Source organism: Grus americana, chromosome 1 (assembly GCF_028858705.1).
Source record: "Grus americana isolate bGruAme1 chromosome 1, bGruAme1.mat, whole genome shotgun sequence".
Lineage (NCBI taxonomy): Eukaryota > Metazoa > Chordata > Aves > Gruiformes > Gruidae > Grus > Grus americana.
In genome coordinates this window covers 122,530-136,346 of record NC_072852.1, presented here as the reverse complement: position 1 = coordinate 136,346, position 13,817 = coordinate 122,530, and the positions used below count along the sequence as shown (strand labels likewise).

Here is a 13,817-nt window from a genome sequence, read left to right as displayed (position 1 = left end):
CAGACTTTTTTAAAAATAGAAGACATAAAGCAAGTGAAACAAAGGATTAGACAGTCATTCAAAATGAGTATTTTCTAAACAATGGTATCAGTGGGATAATAAAGGGTGTTCATCATCAGCTTGGAATGGAGAGTTCTGTAATTATATACATAAGCTCCAATACAAGAAACAGCCTAAGTTTCCTCTGAAACAGATGATATTGGCCACCACTGGATGAAGGAAATAAAAATTAAAAGGTCATTGATCTATTTAACACAGGCATTTTCTTCCAGTATATTTGGCTGTTATCCTTCACCCTAAGTCTGAGGCTAAAGCTGAACAAGGGAAATGTGTGCTCGCTCCTGAACAGGGCAAAGTGATTTACTGACAGCTGACATAGGTAAGCCTGTGGTTCTCAATGCTTTCTTTGCCTTCTGCCCACAATTGCTCTTTGAATGAAAGAAATGGCACATTTGCATCTCTGAGGCAGTGAGAAGACAGACAATTCTCACCTAAGCTGCTGGAGCTCCCGCTGATAGAAAATACTTTCTTGCTTCAGCTCTTCTTGGAGACGGTGCTGTTTATCTGCATCTTGCTGATATTCCTGCAGTTGTGCTTTTAAGCGAGAATTTTCAGCTGATTCTACCCCGACTAGTATGTATTGCTGCTGCAGATTCTTCAGCTCTCTTACCTTTAATTAAAGGGAAATATCAGAGTGTGTGACAACTGAGCAACTAGCTAGGTTTATGACTTATAAGTGTTTAAGAGCATTTCTCACTGTGGCATCTGGAGGAAAAAAAGTCACATTCAGATGACAGAGAAACTAGAAACTGCACTGGTGATTACAGCAGTCTACTAAAAAACTGCTCAGAAAAAAACCTCAGAGAATTCTACCGTTAATGAGAGTAGTGAGTTCTGAGACCTTCCAGGAAGATTTGACATACATTAAGAAAAAGACCCCAAACTACAATATTAATTCCCTTATTCAGAGGAAGACAAAGTGAGATAGAAAGAGCTGCATAACTCCTGAAGTTAGTATTTACTGCATACCAACTGAGGCACTAAAATCCTTTTGACAGTCTGCTCAGACTGGAATTAGAAATAAGTTGTCATTACATGTCCATCGCTGAAATTAGTTTTTGAAGACAAGAAGACACGACTGACTTTGGAGGCAGGGAAGTACTTAATGAGTCAGGAGATCCCTCTACTGAGGATCTATCTTAGTATTAGCAGCGCTACACAGATATGCAAGTTCAACAAAACAGCAGTAAAGAAGACATAAATTTACAAATAACTGAGATATAAAATGGACAAGAAGGATGATGTGTGTAAGACAGTATCACAAAGTCTGTTGTGAAATAGCAGAAGGGAAAACTAAGGCAGACTCAGTGACAGTGGAAAATGATTGTAAAAGTCATCCGACCAGCAACTATAACTCTGAAGCTTACTGAGCTACATTGTTCCAGAGACTATACACAGACACATTAAGTATGCAAGCAAGGATGTCAAAATGAAGCTGCAATGCCTTGTACCTGTCTTGAAAATCAGCTGCCAAGAGAAGAAACAGACCCAAGTCTTTTCTCTAGTCTCTTCTAAAAATCTAAGACAAATCAAATGCATGAGCTTCCACAGATGTGGACTAAGCAGGTTAACAGGGAACCCATAACTTATTTCTATGATTCCATAATTTAAATCAAGCTAAGAAGAGAAACCACCCTGCAAAGTTAACAATGATATCACAGCTTCTGTATGTCAGAGAAGATGACATAGATGGCACATACTAAATCCATGAGATCTGATGGAATGTGCCCATAAGTGCTAACGTCATACAGAAGCAACCCAATTACCTTTGAAATGTCATGGTGACTGGGAGAGGTTCCTGAAGACTGGAAGAAAGCAAATGTCATCCCTACCTACAAGAAGGGTAGGAAGGAGGAAATGGGGAACTGCAGGCTGGTCAGCCTCATCTCCATCCCCGGGATGGTGATGGAGCAACTAATTTTGGAAACCATTTCCAGATACATGATAAATCAGGTTGCCCAGAGAAGTTGTGGAATATCCACCAATGGAGATATTCAAAATCCGACTAGACACTGTCTTGGGCGACCTATTCCAGCTGACTTTGTTTGAGCAGTGGGGGTGGACTAGAGGATCTCCAGAAGTCCCTTCCAACCTCAACTATTCTGTGATTCGCTGAAAACAATGATCCATGTTTCACATTGCAAATACCAAATCTAAGTGTGCTGAATTTTAAGATGTGAAGATCCTATAGGGCTTTACGTAAGAGCAGGAAAAGAGAACAAGGACTTACTACTCTGTCTCTGTCATTCTGCAAGGAGGACAGTGCCTTCTTAAGACTCTGCACTTCTGAAGGAGTGGTCGAAGTGCTCCCTTCTGCTTGTTGCTTCATTTCTTCAATCTTACGTGTTTTGCCCAATTCATTCAGCAGACGGTCTCGCTCATTCTGGAGGCTTGCCATAGCCTTGGAGAAAGATTTGATTTGGTTGGAAGAGCCTTCTAGTTCTGAAGACAAATGGAGAAGCTCATCATCTTTGGCTCTGAGCTTCTGATTAAGTTTCTCAATCTGGGCCAAAAGACCTCTTTCATCAGTGGCTTTCTGCAGTTCCGTCAGCTCAGACCTCACTGTATCTCGGTCCCTGGCAGTGGAATGTTGCTCCTCTTGTAGCTGAAGCATCTGTTTTTGAAGATTCTGCACTAGAGTCTTTTGTTCCTCTAAGTCTGCAGAGTATTTCTGTTTCAAAACGTGAAGCTCTTCATTGGCCTGGTCCCGGCTATCCTGAAGAGAGCTCATAGACTTCCCAAAAGACTGAATTTGAGCTCTGAGATCTTTGTTTTCATCTGTGACTGCAAGAAATTTCTGTTCCATTTCCATCAAGTCCTGTGCCAACTCTGCTACTCTCTCTTCTGCTGTTTCTGTTTCATTCCTCATTATCCCTGCATCATGATGTAGGTGCTTCAATTCCTTTCGAAGCCTGTCCTCGGCCTCTCCCACTCTCTTGGCTGCATCCCTTTGAACACATATTAGTTCCCCCTCAAGTTCTGTTATCCTTTTCTGTGAGAGGGAAAGCTTATGACTCAGTTCTTGTGCCTCTTCTTCTCGGGCCTTCAGTTGTGCTTGACACTTTATGATAGGACCCCCCTCACGTAATGCTGTCATCTCACTCTGCACCCGAGACAGAGAGGACATAAGGGTTTCAATCTCTTGAGACATACTGACTTTATCCTCTCTCAAGGCTTCCATGAACTTCCTGAGATCATCCTGAGTATGCTCAGACTCTTTCAGCTGTGTTTCTATGATTGCCTTCTCCTTTTCCAGAGTTTGGATCCGCTGAAGCTGTGTTTTGAGAAGTTGTTTCTGTTGGGAGTCCTTTATTGAAATCACCTGGTTCAGGTCTTCTCTATACTGCATCAACTCTGCATTCAGCTTGGCATTCTCAGAGTTGAGGTCGTCCATCTGGCTATGAAAACTTCTGATTTCTTCCTTGAGCTTATTGTTTTCAGAAGCAGCCTCTTGAATTAGCTGGTCTTTTTCCAAGATTATAACAAGATGACGTTCCTCAAGTTGCTTGTAGTCTGTCAGTATGCGGTCTCTGTCATCTTGCAAAGATGACATGGACTTGGTGAAGGAGTCCAGTTGTGCCTTCTGCTGCTTACTTTCTTCTCTGCTTATCTTCATCTTTTCAGTGAGGCGATCAAGTTTGTCAAGAAATTTGTTCTTCTCATTTTCCAAGGCTTTTTTTTCTTCTTCCTCCTTACTTAGCCTATGCTCCAACTCTTTCATCTCTTCAGAATGTTGCTGCTGTAATTCAGATAGAGCAGCCAAAACTGCTTCTTCCTTGGCAGACAGCAAACTAATGATCTTTTGATCCTTGGCACTAGTTTCTTCATGCAGCTTATTTGTTAGGTCCTTGGAAGCTTGCAGATCAGCCTCAAGCTGTTCACAGCTGAATTTAAAATTCTGGATACTGGTCTCTTGTTGCTTGACCATACTCCCCAGCTCTTCTCTGACCAATTCACATGTGGTGAAGGAATTCTGTAAGTCAGCAAGCTGGTCTCTCAGGCTGCTGATTTCTGACTCCAGTTTCTGCTGTTCATTCTGAGACTTGCTGTACAGTTTCTGAGTTCCTTCAAGCTGAGTCAAAAGCTCCTTTTTTTCCTCCTGCAACATTTCACATGTCTTTTGATGATGCTGAATCTCCTTCCTGGATTCAGCCTCCCAGTCTTTCTTGTTGCGTTCCAGCCTGAAAACAGAGAAGAGAAAGTCAGTCATAAATCAGTGAAGTATCTCAGTATCCAAAACCACAGTCATAGTCTTAATTGCTTATACTAGTTTAGAAAAGCCACAAAATTAGTTTTACTTTAAGAAAGCAAGCTGGAAATATCCAGATGATTAATTTTCCCTCAATTTAAAATTCAAGGCATGTTTTAAAGTTCTGACTGTACTACTGCCTGAGGGGGGTGGTGCGGGGAAAATATTTTTTAAAAGTTGTCCAGTGAGATAAATCTTGATGTCAATATTGAAAAAATGGAGGAGGTTAAACATTGAATGTTATCACCTCCTTTTCATTAAAATACTTTTTTCTCTCATCCATTGTAGCTAACATAAAAATAAAAATCAATGAAATCATTGTTCTCATATGCTTGATGTTCATTTCATGTTCCAGCATGCAAAGATATAGCATTTTGATCACAAACTTTATAGAACAATTTTACTCATGTAAGAACAGTTTGGGTTTGAATTTTGAAAATTCCTAAATGTACATTTTGGTACATTTCTATAGCTCCATCTTTCCCTCAAAATCTATTTTGGGATTAAACTGGAATTATGTATTCCAATGCTCTCTCGACCTGCCAAGTTTAATCTCTGAATGCAATAACTCTATGCAAAAGAATCTATTTCAAATTTCAGATTAATAAAGACTCTAGATAGTATACAGATGGCTACTGCTTGTCACAGAGAATAGATTTAACATGGGTACCCTAATGATGAGAAGGAATACTTTACAGTGTTAATCTCCCTGCATCCTCGTGCAGACAACAAATATATAGTAACTCCCTACAACATAATTCCAAACCTCTTTTCTATCCAAATATGAGCGAATCAGATGAGCCTTATGTTTATGGCTGTATTAGGAAGACTAATTCTGCTCTCCATTTTAGGCATTTATTAGTCTTGCCAATCACACGTCCCATTTAGTATATTTACATACTCAAAATTCTTTCTTTCTGGTATACTGCAAAAGGAAAGGGGAATCCTACCTAACCTCTGGCTGCTGCCTTGTCAAAAGGAAATACAAGAGTACCAGCTGAGTCATTAGCACTTTCTTTACCTGGATATATGAGTCTGAAGTTCTTCCACATGTATGGTCATCTGCTTCATCTGGTCTTTCAGCACAACACAAGTTTCCTCTTTTGAACGTATTTCTTCCTCCTTCTTTTGAATAGTTTCCGTGAATTTCTTCTCCCATGTTTTTGATTCATCTATCACTCTATCCCTGTCATCCTGAAGGGAAGACATGCTCCTAGTGAAGGCTGCTAGCTGAGCTAGTGTTTTGTTTAGGCTGCCTTCCAATTGCTGGGCTTCCTGATCCTTTGTCTTCAGGGTGTCTTGAAGATCACCAACAGTTGTTTCCATATAGTCTTTCTCCCTCTGCAAAGTTGCCAGCTTTTCTTCTATGTTTTTAATTTCCTTTGAGTGCTTGTCTTTTTCCTGTTCCAGTCTTCTCTCAAAGTCCTCATCTTTTTTCTTCATTTGAATTTTAATGTTCTCTTTGTTTGCCTGCAACTCTTCTTTCACTTTGACACTCTCTGCTAGAACCCTTGCTGCCTCACTTTGGGTGTCATCCAATACTACTCTGCAGAGAGCAAGCTCTTCTTGGGCTTTCTTGGTGTCTTCAACTGCTTTAGCTAAAGTCTCTTTGGCTGCTTCTACCTCTTTCTGAGATTCACTTTGCACAAATTCCAGAGCTTTAACAGTTCTTTCTAAACTACTGTTCTTTTCCTGGGTTTTAATACAGTCCTTCTGCAGCTGCTTAATCTCCTGCTGTTTCTGTTTCAGCAGTTCCTGAAGTTCCTTTACATGTGTGCTGGTGTCTCCCCTCCAACTGCATTTTAGCTTTTCTACAAATTCCTTTGGCTTTTCTGAACTTGCTTCACTTTTCTGCTTTGCCATCTGACATTTCTCCTCCTCCAGTTCATGCATCATTCTCTGCAAACTCTGAAGCTCATGTTTCAGTTGCTCATTTTTGATCTGGAAGTCTGTTGCATCTTGCTGATAGTTTCCAATACTCCCATTAAGTTCTGCCAGCTGATTCATGAGCCTTTCTTCCAAATCATCCTTCTCAGTCTCTAGCATGTCCTTCAATTCTGTCATCCTGAGGAGGTCGTCTTTGGTTTTTTGGACTGTTTGTTCCATCTTTGCTACTGTGTCCTGAAGAGCAGTCAATTCATGAACTTTCTCTTCCATTTGGGCCTCTAAAGCTCTTTTCTCAGCTGCTAAAGTCTCAACACACATGTGGATGTCACCCAGCTGTTGCTCTGAAGCCCTCCTATTATCTTCTAGTTCTGCGATTCGCTCTGTGAGCTCAGCTATCTGCTGTATATAGGTACTAAGATCTTCACAGGGGCTACTACCTTCAAATGCTTTTTGTTCCAGCTCTGCAGTAGGAGATTCTGGTCTAAAACTTATGTTCACTTGATTTTCAGTCTTCTCCACTAGTGGTGGTGTGGCAACTGCCTGATTTGTTTCTTCCCCTGTTGTCTTCTGAGCAACATACTTGTCTACCAGTTCTCTGCTTTCTTTCAGCTTAGATTCTGTTAACTGCAAATGACACTTTAAGTCTGTGATCTCTTGACTAAGAGACTCCTTTTCAGCCATTACTGTATCAAGCTGAGTAGAAAGAGACTGGTAATCCCTCCTAGAGCTCTCCAGATCTTCTTTCAGGCTAGTATTTGTAAAGACGTCTCCAGTTACATTTGTAAAATGCATCTCTGCTCTAAGCTTCTCATTCTCCTCCTCTAGTTCGAGGATCTTTTGTTGCTTTGATTTTGCAAATTTCCTCATTTTCTCCTTCATTTCATCAATTTCCTGTCCAGCTTCCTGTAGCTGCTTATCTGTTTCCTCTTTTTTTCCTTCAACACTTTTCAGCTTAATAAAAATTTCCTGCTTTTCCTGCCTAACAGTTTCAAAAACACGCTGTATCCGCTCAGCCTCATTACTCACATTCTCATATGACTGCAGCAGAGTTTCATATTCTTTCTGAAGCTCCCTGTATTTCTCATGCCACTCAGAACTCTCAGCAGCGTGAAAGCATTTCAAGGATTCCACCTCCTTCTCCAGCTTCTCCTTCTCTAGAACAACTCTGTCTAAAGTAAATGTCAGTTTTTTGCAGCATCCATCAAGATTCTGATTTTCTTGAAGTACTTTACCAACTTCTGCAATAAGTTTTTCTCGCTCTTCAGTGAGGCCCTCTAACTTTTCTGTTAAAGTATCTGTTTCTTTAACATGGCCACATATTTGGCTCTCCATATTTGTCAACTTGACATGAAGATTTTCAATAGTAGTTTTAGCATTAGCCAGCTCCTCTTTCAGAGATTTGCTCTCCTTTAGTGCCTCTTTTCTAGAGATAAGTGCAGCTTGCAACTTTCTCTGCATTTGATTCTTCTGTTTAGCCACTTCTGCGCTGTCATCTTGCTTCTCCTGAATTTCAAGCAACTCTGTTTGCAGTCGCTTGCTTTGTTCCTCATGTACCTGAGCCTGAGTTTCCAACTGACTACATAGTCTCTTGACTGAATCCTCTTTTTCCAACAACTGTGCCTGCACATTATTGAGAGCTTCACTCTTCTCCCTTAACTGCAAGTTGAGAAATTCCATTTCTTCATCCTTTTGGTGCATAAGTGTTTTTAGTTCTTCCAGACTGCCCTCTCCAGAAATTTTTGCTTGACTCTCCTCCAATTCTGTCTGAAGACTTGCTGCCTTAGCTTCAGCTTGGTCAGAGGTTCTCTTCAGCCCTTCCATCTCCAGAAACAACTGTGCTATGTGCTCTTGCAAATGAAAGACTAATTCTGATTTGCAAGCAAGTTCACTTTGCATATGGCCAACATTATATTCCAATTCCTCTTTCTCTATCTGCAATTTTTCAAGTTTTTTCTTAAACTCTTCCCCAGAAACATCTGCAACTTGTACAAGCTTGTTATTTGTGGCATTTTCTGCTTCCACGCACGAAGAATCCAACCTACCATGACTCCCAAGAACAGTCTCTGTTGATCCTTTCTGCTCTTGGAGTTGTCTGAGCTCAGCTTGGATGCTCTCCTTCTCTTTGCTTTGCTTATCAAATTGTTCTTGTAGGATGTTGTAATCATCTTTCTGCTGTTTCAGCTGTTCTCTGTGATGCCTGTCTTTTTCTTGAGCCTTTTTTATAGTGTCTTTGCGAGATACCAGGGCTTCCTGAAGTTTTTTTTGAAGTTGTTCTTTTTCTTGTTCAAGAGTTGAAATCCTCTCTTTCAGAGCAGACTTTTGGTCTTCTTCAAGATTTGTAGCTGCTGAACTATTTTTTTCATTTTCTTCACAAGCTTTTGGGCTTCTATTGGTTTCAGTTACTTTGTCAGCAATTGTCTGACTCTCCATGATTTCATCTTTAATGGAAACAATGTTTGTCTTACCTTGCAAGCTTTGCCTCATTTCCTCAATCACTGCCTGCAATTGTGCTTCAGTAGTTTCTTTATCCAGCAGATTCTTTCGGACGCTCTGCAACTCAGATTCCTTTTCAGAAAGCAGTTGAATTAGATACTCCTCACTGGCCTGGCTTTCAAGATTCGCTTCTCTGCTTGTCACACTTGTCATATTCTCTTCCCCTTCAGCTTCTTGAGCCACTGAGGTTTCTGATTGATGTTCTTTCCTCAATTGCACTAATTCATTCTCCAATTTGCTAACTTTCTTCAGAAGCTCCTTCCTGTTTACAAGTGCTGCTTGCAGCTTCCGCTTTACTTGCTCATTTTCTTTTTTCAGAAGTTCAAGTTTATTTATTAATACCTCACTTTCTTTACATGCTGCCTCTGTCTCATACTGCTGCTCAGATGCCCCACATTTCAGATATGTATCTTTTGCTTCTATGTTTTGGTCTTTTTCTTCTTGAGCTTTTAATAATAGACTTGTTTGCTCTTTAAGACTCTTCAGCTCATTTCCTAGAGAAAATTTCTCTTCATTCAGCAGGACCATTTTCTCAGACATGCTGACACTGATCTCTGTCATCTGTTGGTCTTTCTCCAGCAAGGTTTGTTGCAGGCTCTCTATAGACCTGGTGTGTTCAGCAACAAGCTGTTCTAGGCTTGCTGCTTCGCATCCCTTTAAGGCTAAGTTTTGGGAAAGCTCTTCTATCTCAGATGTACTCTTCCTCAAAAGTTGTTGGAGATCAAATACTTCGCATTCCTTCTTTTCAATCTGGCTTCTCAGATCTTTTAGTTGCATGTCCTGGTCAGAAAGCTGAAGTTGCGCTTCATCCAAGTCTTTTTGCAAAGCTTCAATTTTTATCTCCTTGGATTTAAATTCATTTTTAAGGCTCTGGATTTGTTCTCTCAGAAGACTGCTTTGACTGTCTGACAGTCTCTGCTTTTCTGAAAGAGCTAGATTTTCCTCAAGTTGCTTTACTTGCTCTTTCAGTTTTGTTATGGTAGAAAGTTCCTTCATCTGACACAGGAGCTGATCTCGTTCTTCAGTCAAAACACAAAATGCACTGTCAGAATCCTCTATTTTTTTTCTGTATTCCTCAGCCAGCTGGTTTAGCCTACTTATTTCTGCACCTTTTTCTCCTAGATCTTTCTTATAGGATTCTTCTGATTTCTGCAGAATTATTTGCAGTTCTCTAATTTGGTTTTGTAACTTTATCAGTTCTTGAGATTGAGAAGTGCCAAGCTCTGGATCTGCTGTAGAGACTTCTTGCATTGCGTCCATCTTCCCTCTGCAGGGGACAGTGCTACCCTGGGGTACTTCTTGAAGACTGATTCTGGTTTTTTGAAGCACATCAATTTGCTGCACTTCTATTTCTCTCTGTAATGAGCTACTGCTCAACTCATCTTCTGTATCTGAAGCCTTTTGCTCTTCCCTCTCAAGAAACTGTATCTGTGAATTATCTTCCAGCTGGTTATCTGCTTCTCCTGTTTGGTCACCTGTAGAAGTTTGGCCGTTTGGGCCCTTGAGCTGCCTTTTCAGAAAAGTAATTTCTTCATGGGCTTCTTTCAGTTCCAGGAGCAAAACTGACAGCTCTTTCTGCTTCTCTGCAGCAAGATATTCTAGAATTCCAGGCGGACAACTTTCCTCAGTAAACTGCTCACTTCCATTGGGAAAGCCATCGGTTCTTGCCTAAAAGAAAATAATAGGTTTCAATTTTCCTTTGAATCCTGTGAAAGGGTCACTTTTGGAAGTATCTGCTTTCTGCATTTTGTAGTTTAAGGATACCCTTTCTTGAGCTGGCTATTGCAATAAATAGCAGCCTCACTAAGAACAGGAGAACTCCTCAGGTCATTTCTGTTCATTTCAGTTTCAGCATGAAAGATTCTGGCTTTAGGATTAGACCATAAATGTAACTTCCTATCCCTTATTTCCCATTCTCTCTTGATTACAAGATAGTATAATTCTGAGGCTTTTCAGTTCTCCTGTGATTCTCACAAGCCCTCCAGTGTACTTATCCAGCCACATTTTCTTGGCATCCTATCCATAGTCTCTGAATGAAGAGGTTTTGTCCCATATTCTATCTGTCCATTTAACATGGCAATGAAACAGTGTAGAAGCCAATATTCCAGTCTGTGTCCACCTCCAAAGTGAGAGCACTAAGACAAAGCATCGGGACCAAAGTGCTTAGCTTTTTCGAAATAACTATCTTAAAGTTTCCTCCCACCCCCCAAAAACAGGCCACAAAAGAAAAGCAGTCACAAATCCTTCCCAGAAACCATGGAACAGCAGCCCACCAATAAGTCAACATCTTGTGTTGTAAAGGCTGTCCGTCAATCAGTTTGGAGGGCAGAAACAATTTACAGGGAACCATTAAAGGAGAGCTATCTCTTAAAGCCTGTTGCAGTGTTGCAACAACCTTTTTAAGTTACAGGATGTTAAAAACACAACTCTTTGGGGCTTTTAAACAAAATGAAAGGTTTTGTATCCATAGATGCATACAATACTGAGAGGAAAAATGTTCCGGACTAAATTTGTACCTCAGAGAGCGCCAGTGTGTCATCAAAAGGCTTTTGCACTTCAGAATTCACCAGGTCTCCTGACACACCTAGTGATAAAAGGTACACTTGTCACCATAAGCATAACAAGTTGCATGTAAAGTCAGTAGATAAGTGGAGAGAATATATGGGACTGGAGCTTCTCTAGTTTCCAAGGTGAGAAAGACACAAACAACAACAAAAAAAACCCAAAACAAAAAAAAAAGTTTGAGCCTATGCATTGCACCCAGACATCCCCAATAATTCTGCACATGCAAAATCTCCTGCATTTGCTGCATGCTGGCATCACCTAAGTCTACACTATAACTAATCTCTACAGAAGAATGAAGAGATGAAGAGGTAAAGAAACAAGTGAACTAGGCAACAGCTTATTTTGTTCGGGGTTGGTTGGTTTCTTGGGTTTTTTTAATAATTTGGGGGTGGTACTTTCAGACACAAAAAGAAACTTACTAGCTTGCAGAGAGGAACCCAATTCTTCATCTTACCCTAATCCTCTTCTGTGTCTCAGACATCAGCCTTTGCATCTACAAACACACTCTCCTTCAAATCCTTCTCCCTTTCTCATCTTAAGAACCACTTCTTTATTCTCTTCTGACAAATCCTATCCATCCCACATTAGAATGCTCTCTTCTACCTTGTGTGCATCTTTTCTATCTCCTGTACATCTTTAGATTCTGACCTCAAAGCTCCTCTTTAGATTTGTCCCTGAAACTCCTCAAATTTCCACAATTTTCTTGTCACATGCCTATTCTGTGTCCTCACCTGTAGAAGTAGAAGAGCAGTCTACATAAGAGGCTGGAGCTTCCAGAGACTGCAAGTCTTGCAATTTCACCTCAGGTCCAACGTTCTTATTCTATTGGTTGAAGAAAAAAATACTTAGTTTTGAGCCATGATCTTTGCATTAGAAGACAGCTATCTTAGCTACCTGCTGATCTGCCAAGGTTTAGGTAAAACTATCAGTCCCAACTTAAAATAAATTAAAAAATTAAAATAAAAGGTATATTGGTTTTGATGTTAAGCAAGAGACTACGACATATTTCAGCAGATTAGGATATCAATAAATGCAATGATTCTAGTAACTTCCTTCCCACCTTGAGATGATTCCTCTTCCATCTTCACTGCTTCAAAAAGACTAATTATAGATTCATAACCTTTCACTGATCTACCCAAGCAGAGAAGGTGAGAAGTCATGTGTTTGTCGCTGTATGCCTCACTACTCCAGCAGAGGAATCTGTAGTCTTCCCAGGAAAGTTACATTAGGCTCCACCACACAGACAAACAAACCACTCCACAACAATCTATTAACTGCTATATGTCTCCCCCTTTTCTGTCAGACAGGACAGAGTCTTCTTCCGTTGAAGACGACAGAACACACTGGAAAGAGAGGACATTTTGCTATTTCACAGACGCAAACTCTATTTGCCCACACAAAGATGGTGAACAAAGCCCAGGAAATTGGTTAGTTTGCTCTTGATATCCATACAAGAACTAAGACTTCATCTACTAATTTCTTCATTCTGAAAAGTCCGCTTATATGTTAACATGCACCTAAAATGAATGGCAATACTTCTGGCTAGCTCCCAACACACCTTGTCTTTCACCACAACAAACAGTTGCCACCATTAGCACTACTTCTGTGGGAAAAGGTTTGAACTAGAGTACAAAGAGACTACAAGTCAGAACTAAGTAAAGTGTCTTTAAAAAAAGCTACTCCCTCCCACCCCAAAAAAACAAGTAAAAAAACCCCAACCCAACAATGGAAAGACTGAGAACAAAATGAAGGGTTCAGAATTAACATTTGCTGTAACTACCTAGAATCTAAGTACAGGGCACTAACAGGTCACACAATCATAAGGAAACTATCTCCAGTCCCAAGTTCTGGAGCACTTTGCCTTTGCAAGCTCCAAGCACTGAAACGGAATGTATGGCACACATCTAAAGAACTTGTGCACATGGCCCAAACCCCTGACCTGGGTTTGGATTCACACATATCTTGGCATAACGTCATGGGTGAGATGCACAGATGGCAAGATATAGCTGTTCTAATGTAAATACTTATATGCAAGCTATTTAGCTAGACTCTTTTTATAATTAAGACGTTGAAATGGACAATTCCAGGGTTGGATTCATTGACCCATTTTCCACCTTGGTCCAGGTGAATCATATGTAAAAGAACCTGTTATCGCCACTGTCTATAAAGGGGCTCTAGAAAATAGCTCAAAGGCTTATGTCTGCCCTTGAAAAGACAGTGTGTGGGTGTGGGTATGTACCCATTGATCCACTAGCTTACACCTTGACTACAGGCAGTTGTAATGTAAGGGTCTGAAGTCAAGCAGGATGAGCTGACTCAAAATGCCTTCTCCAGTTCCAACACGAGTCCCAAATGTCAACTTTTGCCCTAATACTTCATAGTAATATATATCCTAGAAACTTTCTCTGTTGGAGAGGAATGTATTAGATAAAACACAGCATCTTCTTCTTCCTGCTGCTGGCAGGTTGAAACAGAGTGGAGCAGTTTGGAAAGAGCCCAGACCTTGCTCTAAGTTAACAAACAATTCTACAACAAATTCTTACAGATATACAGAGGCAGCCAT

General features: G+C 40.4%; 1 protein-coding gene across 11 annotated transcripts in view; it reads right to left on the bottom strand.

Moving 5' to 3' along the window:
* GOLGB1 (golgin B1) overlaps positions 1-13,817 on the bottom strand; it is a 58,088-nt gene that overhangs the window by 13,543 nt on the left and 30,728 nt on the right. For 9 of the 11 annotated variants that reach the window (XM_054811482.1, XM_054811463.1, XM_054811433.1 and 6 more), the window contains 5 exons: positions 11,986-12,076; positions 11,206-11,273; positions 5,331-10,357; positions 2,291-4,241; positions 492-670 (listed from right to left, as the gene is read on the bottom strand). In XM_054811482.1, coding sequence (XP_054667457.1) covers positions 492-670; positions 2,291-4,241; positions 5,331-10,357; positions 11,206-11,273; positions 11,986-12,076 — 7,316 coding nt within the window. The remainder of the gene's footprint in view (positions 1-491; positions 671-2,290; positions 4,242-5,330; positions 10,358-11,205; positions 11,274-11,985; positions 12,077-13,817) is intronic. The other 2 variants (XM_054811509.1, XM_054811490.1) reach the window with 1 other exon arrangement.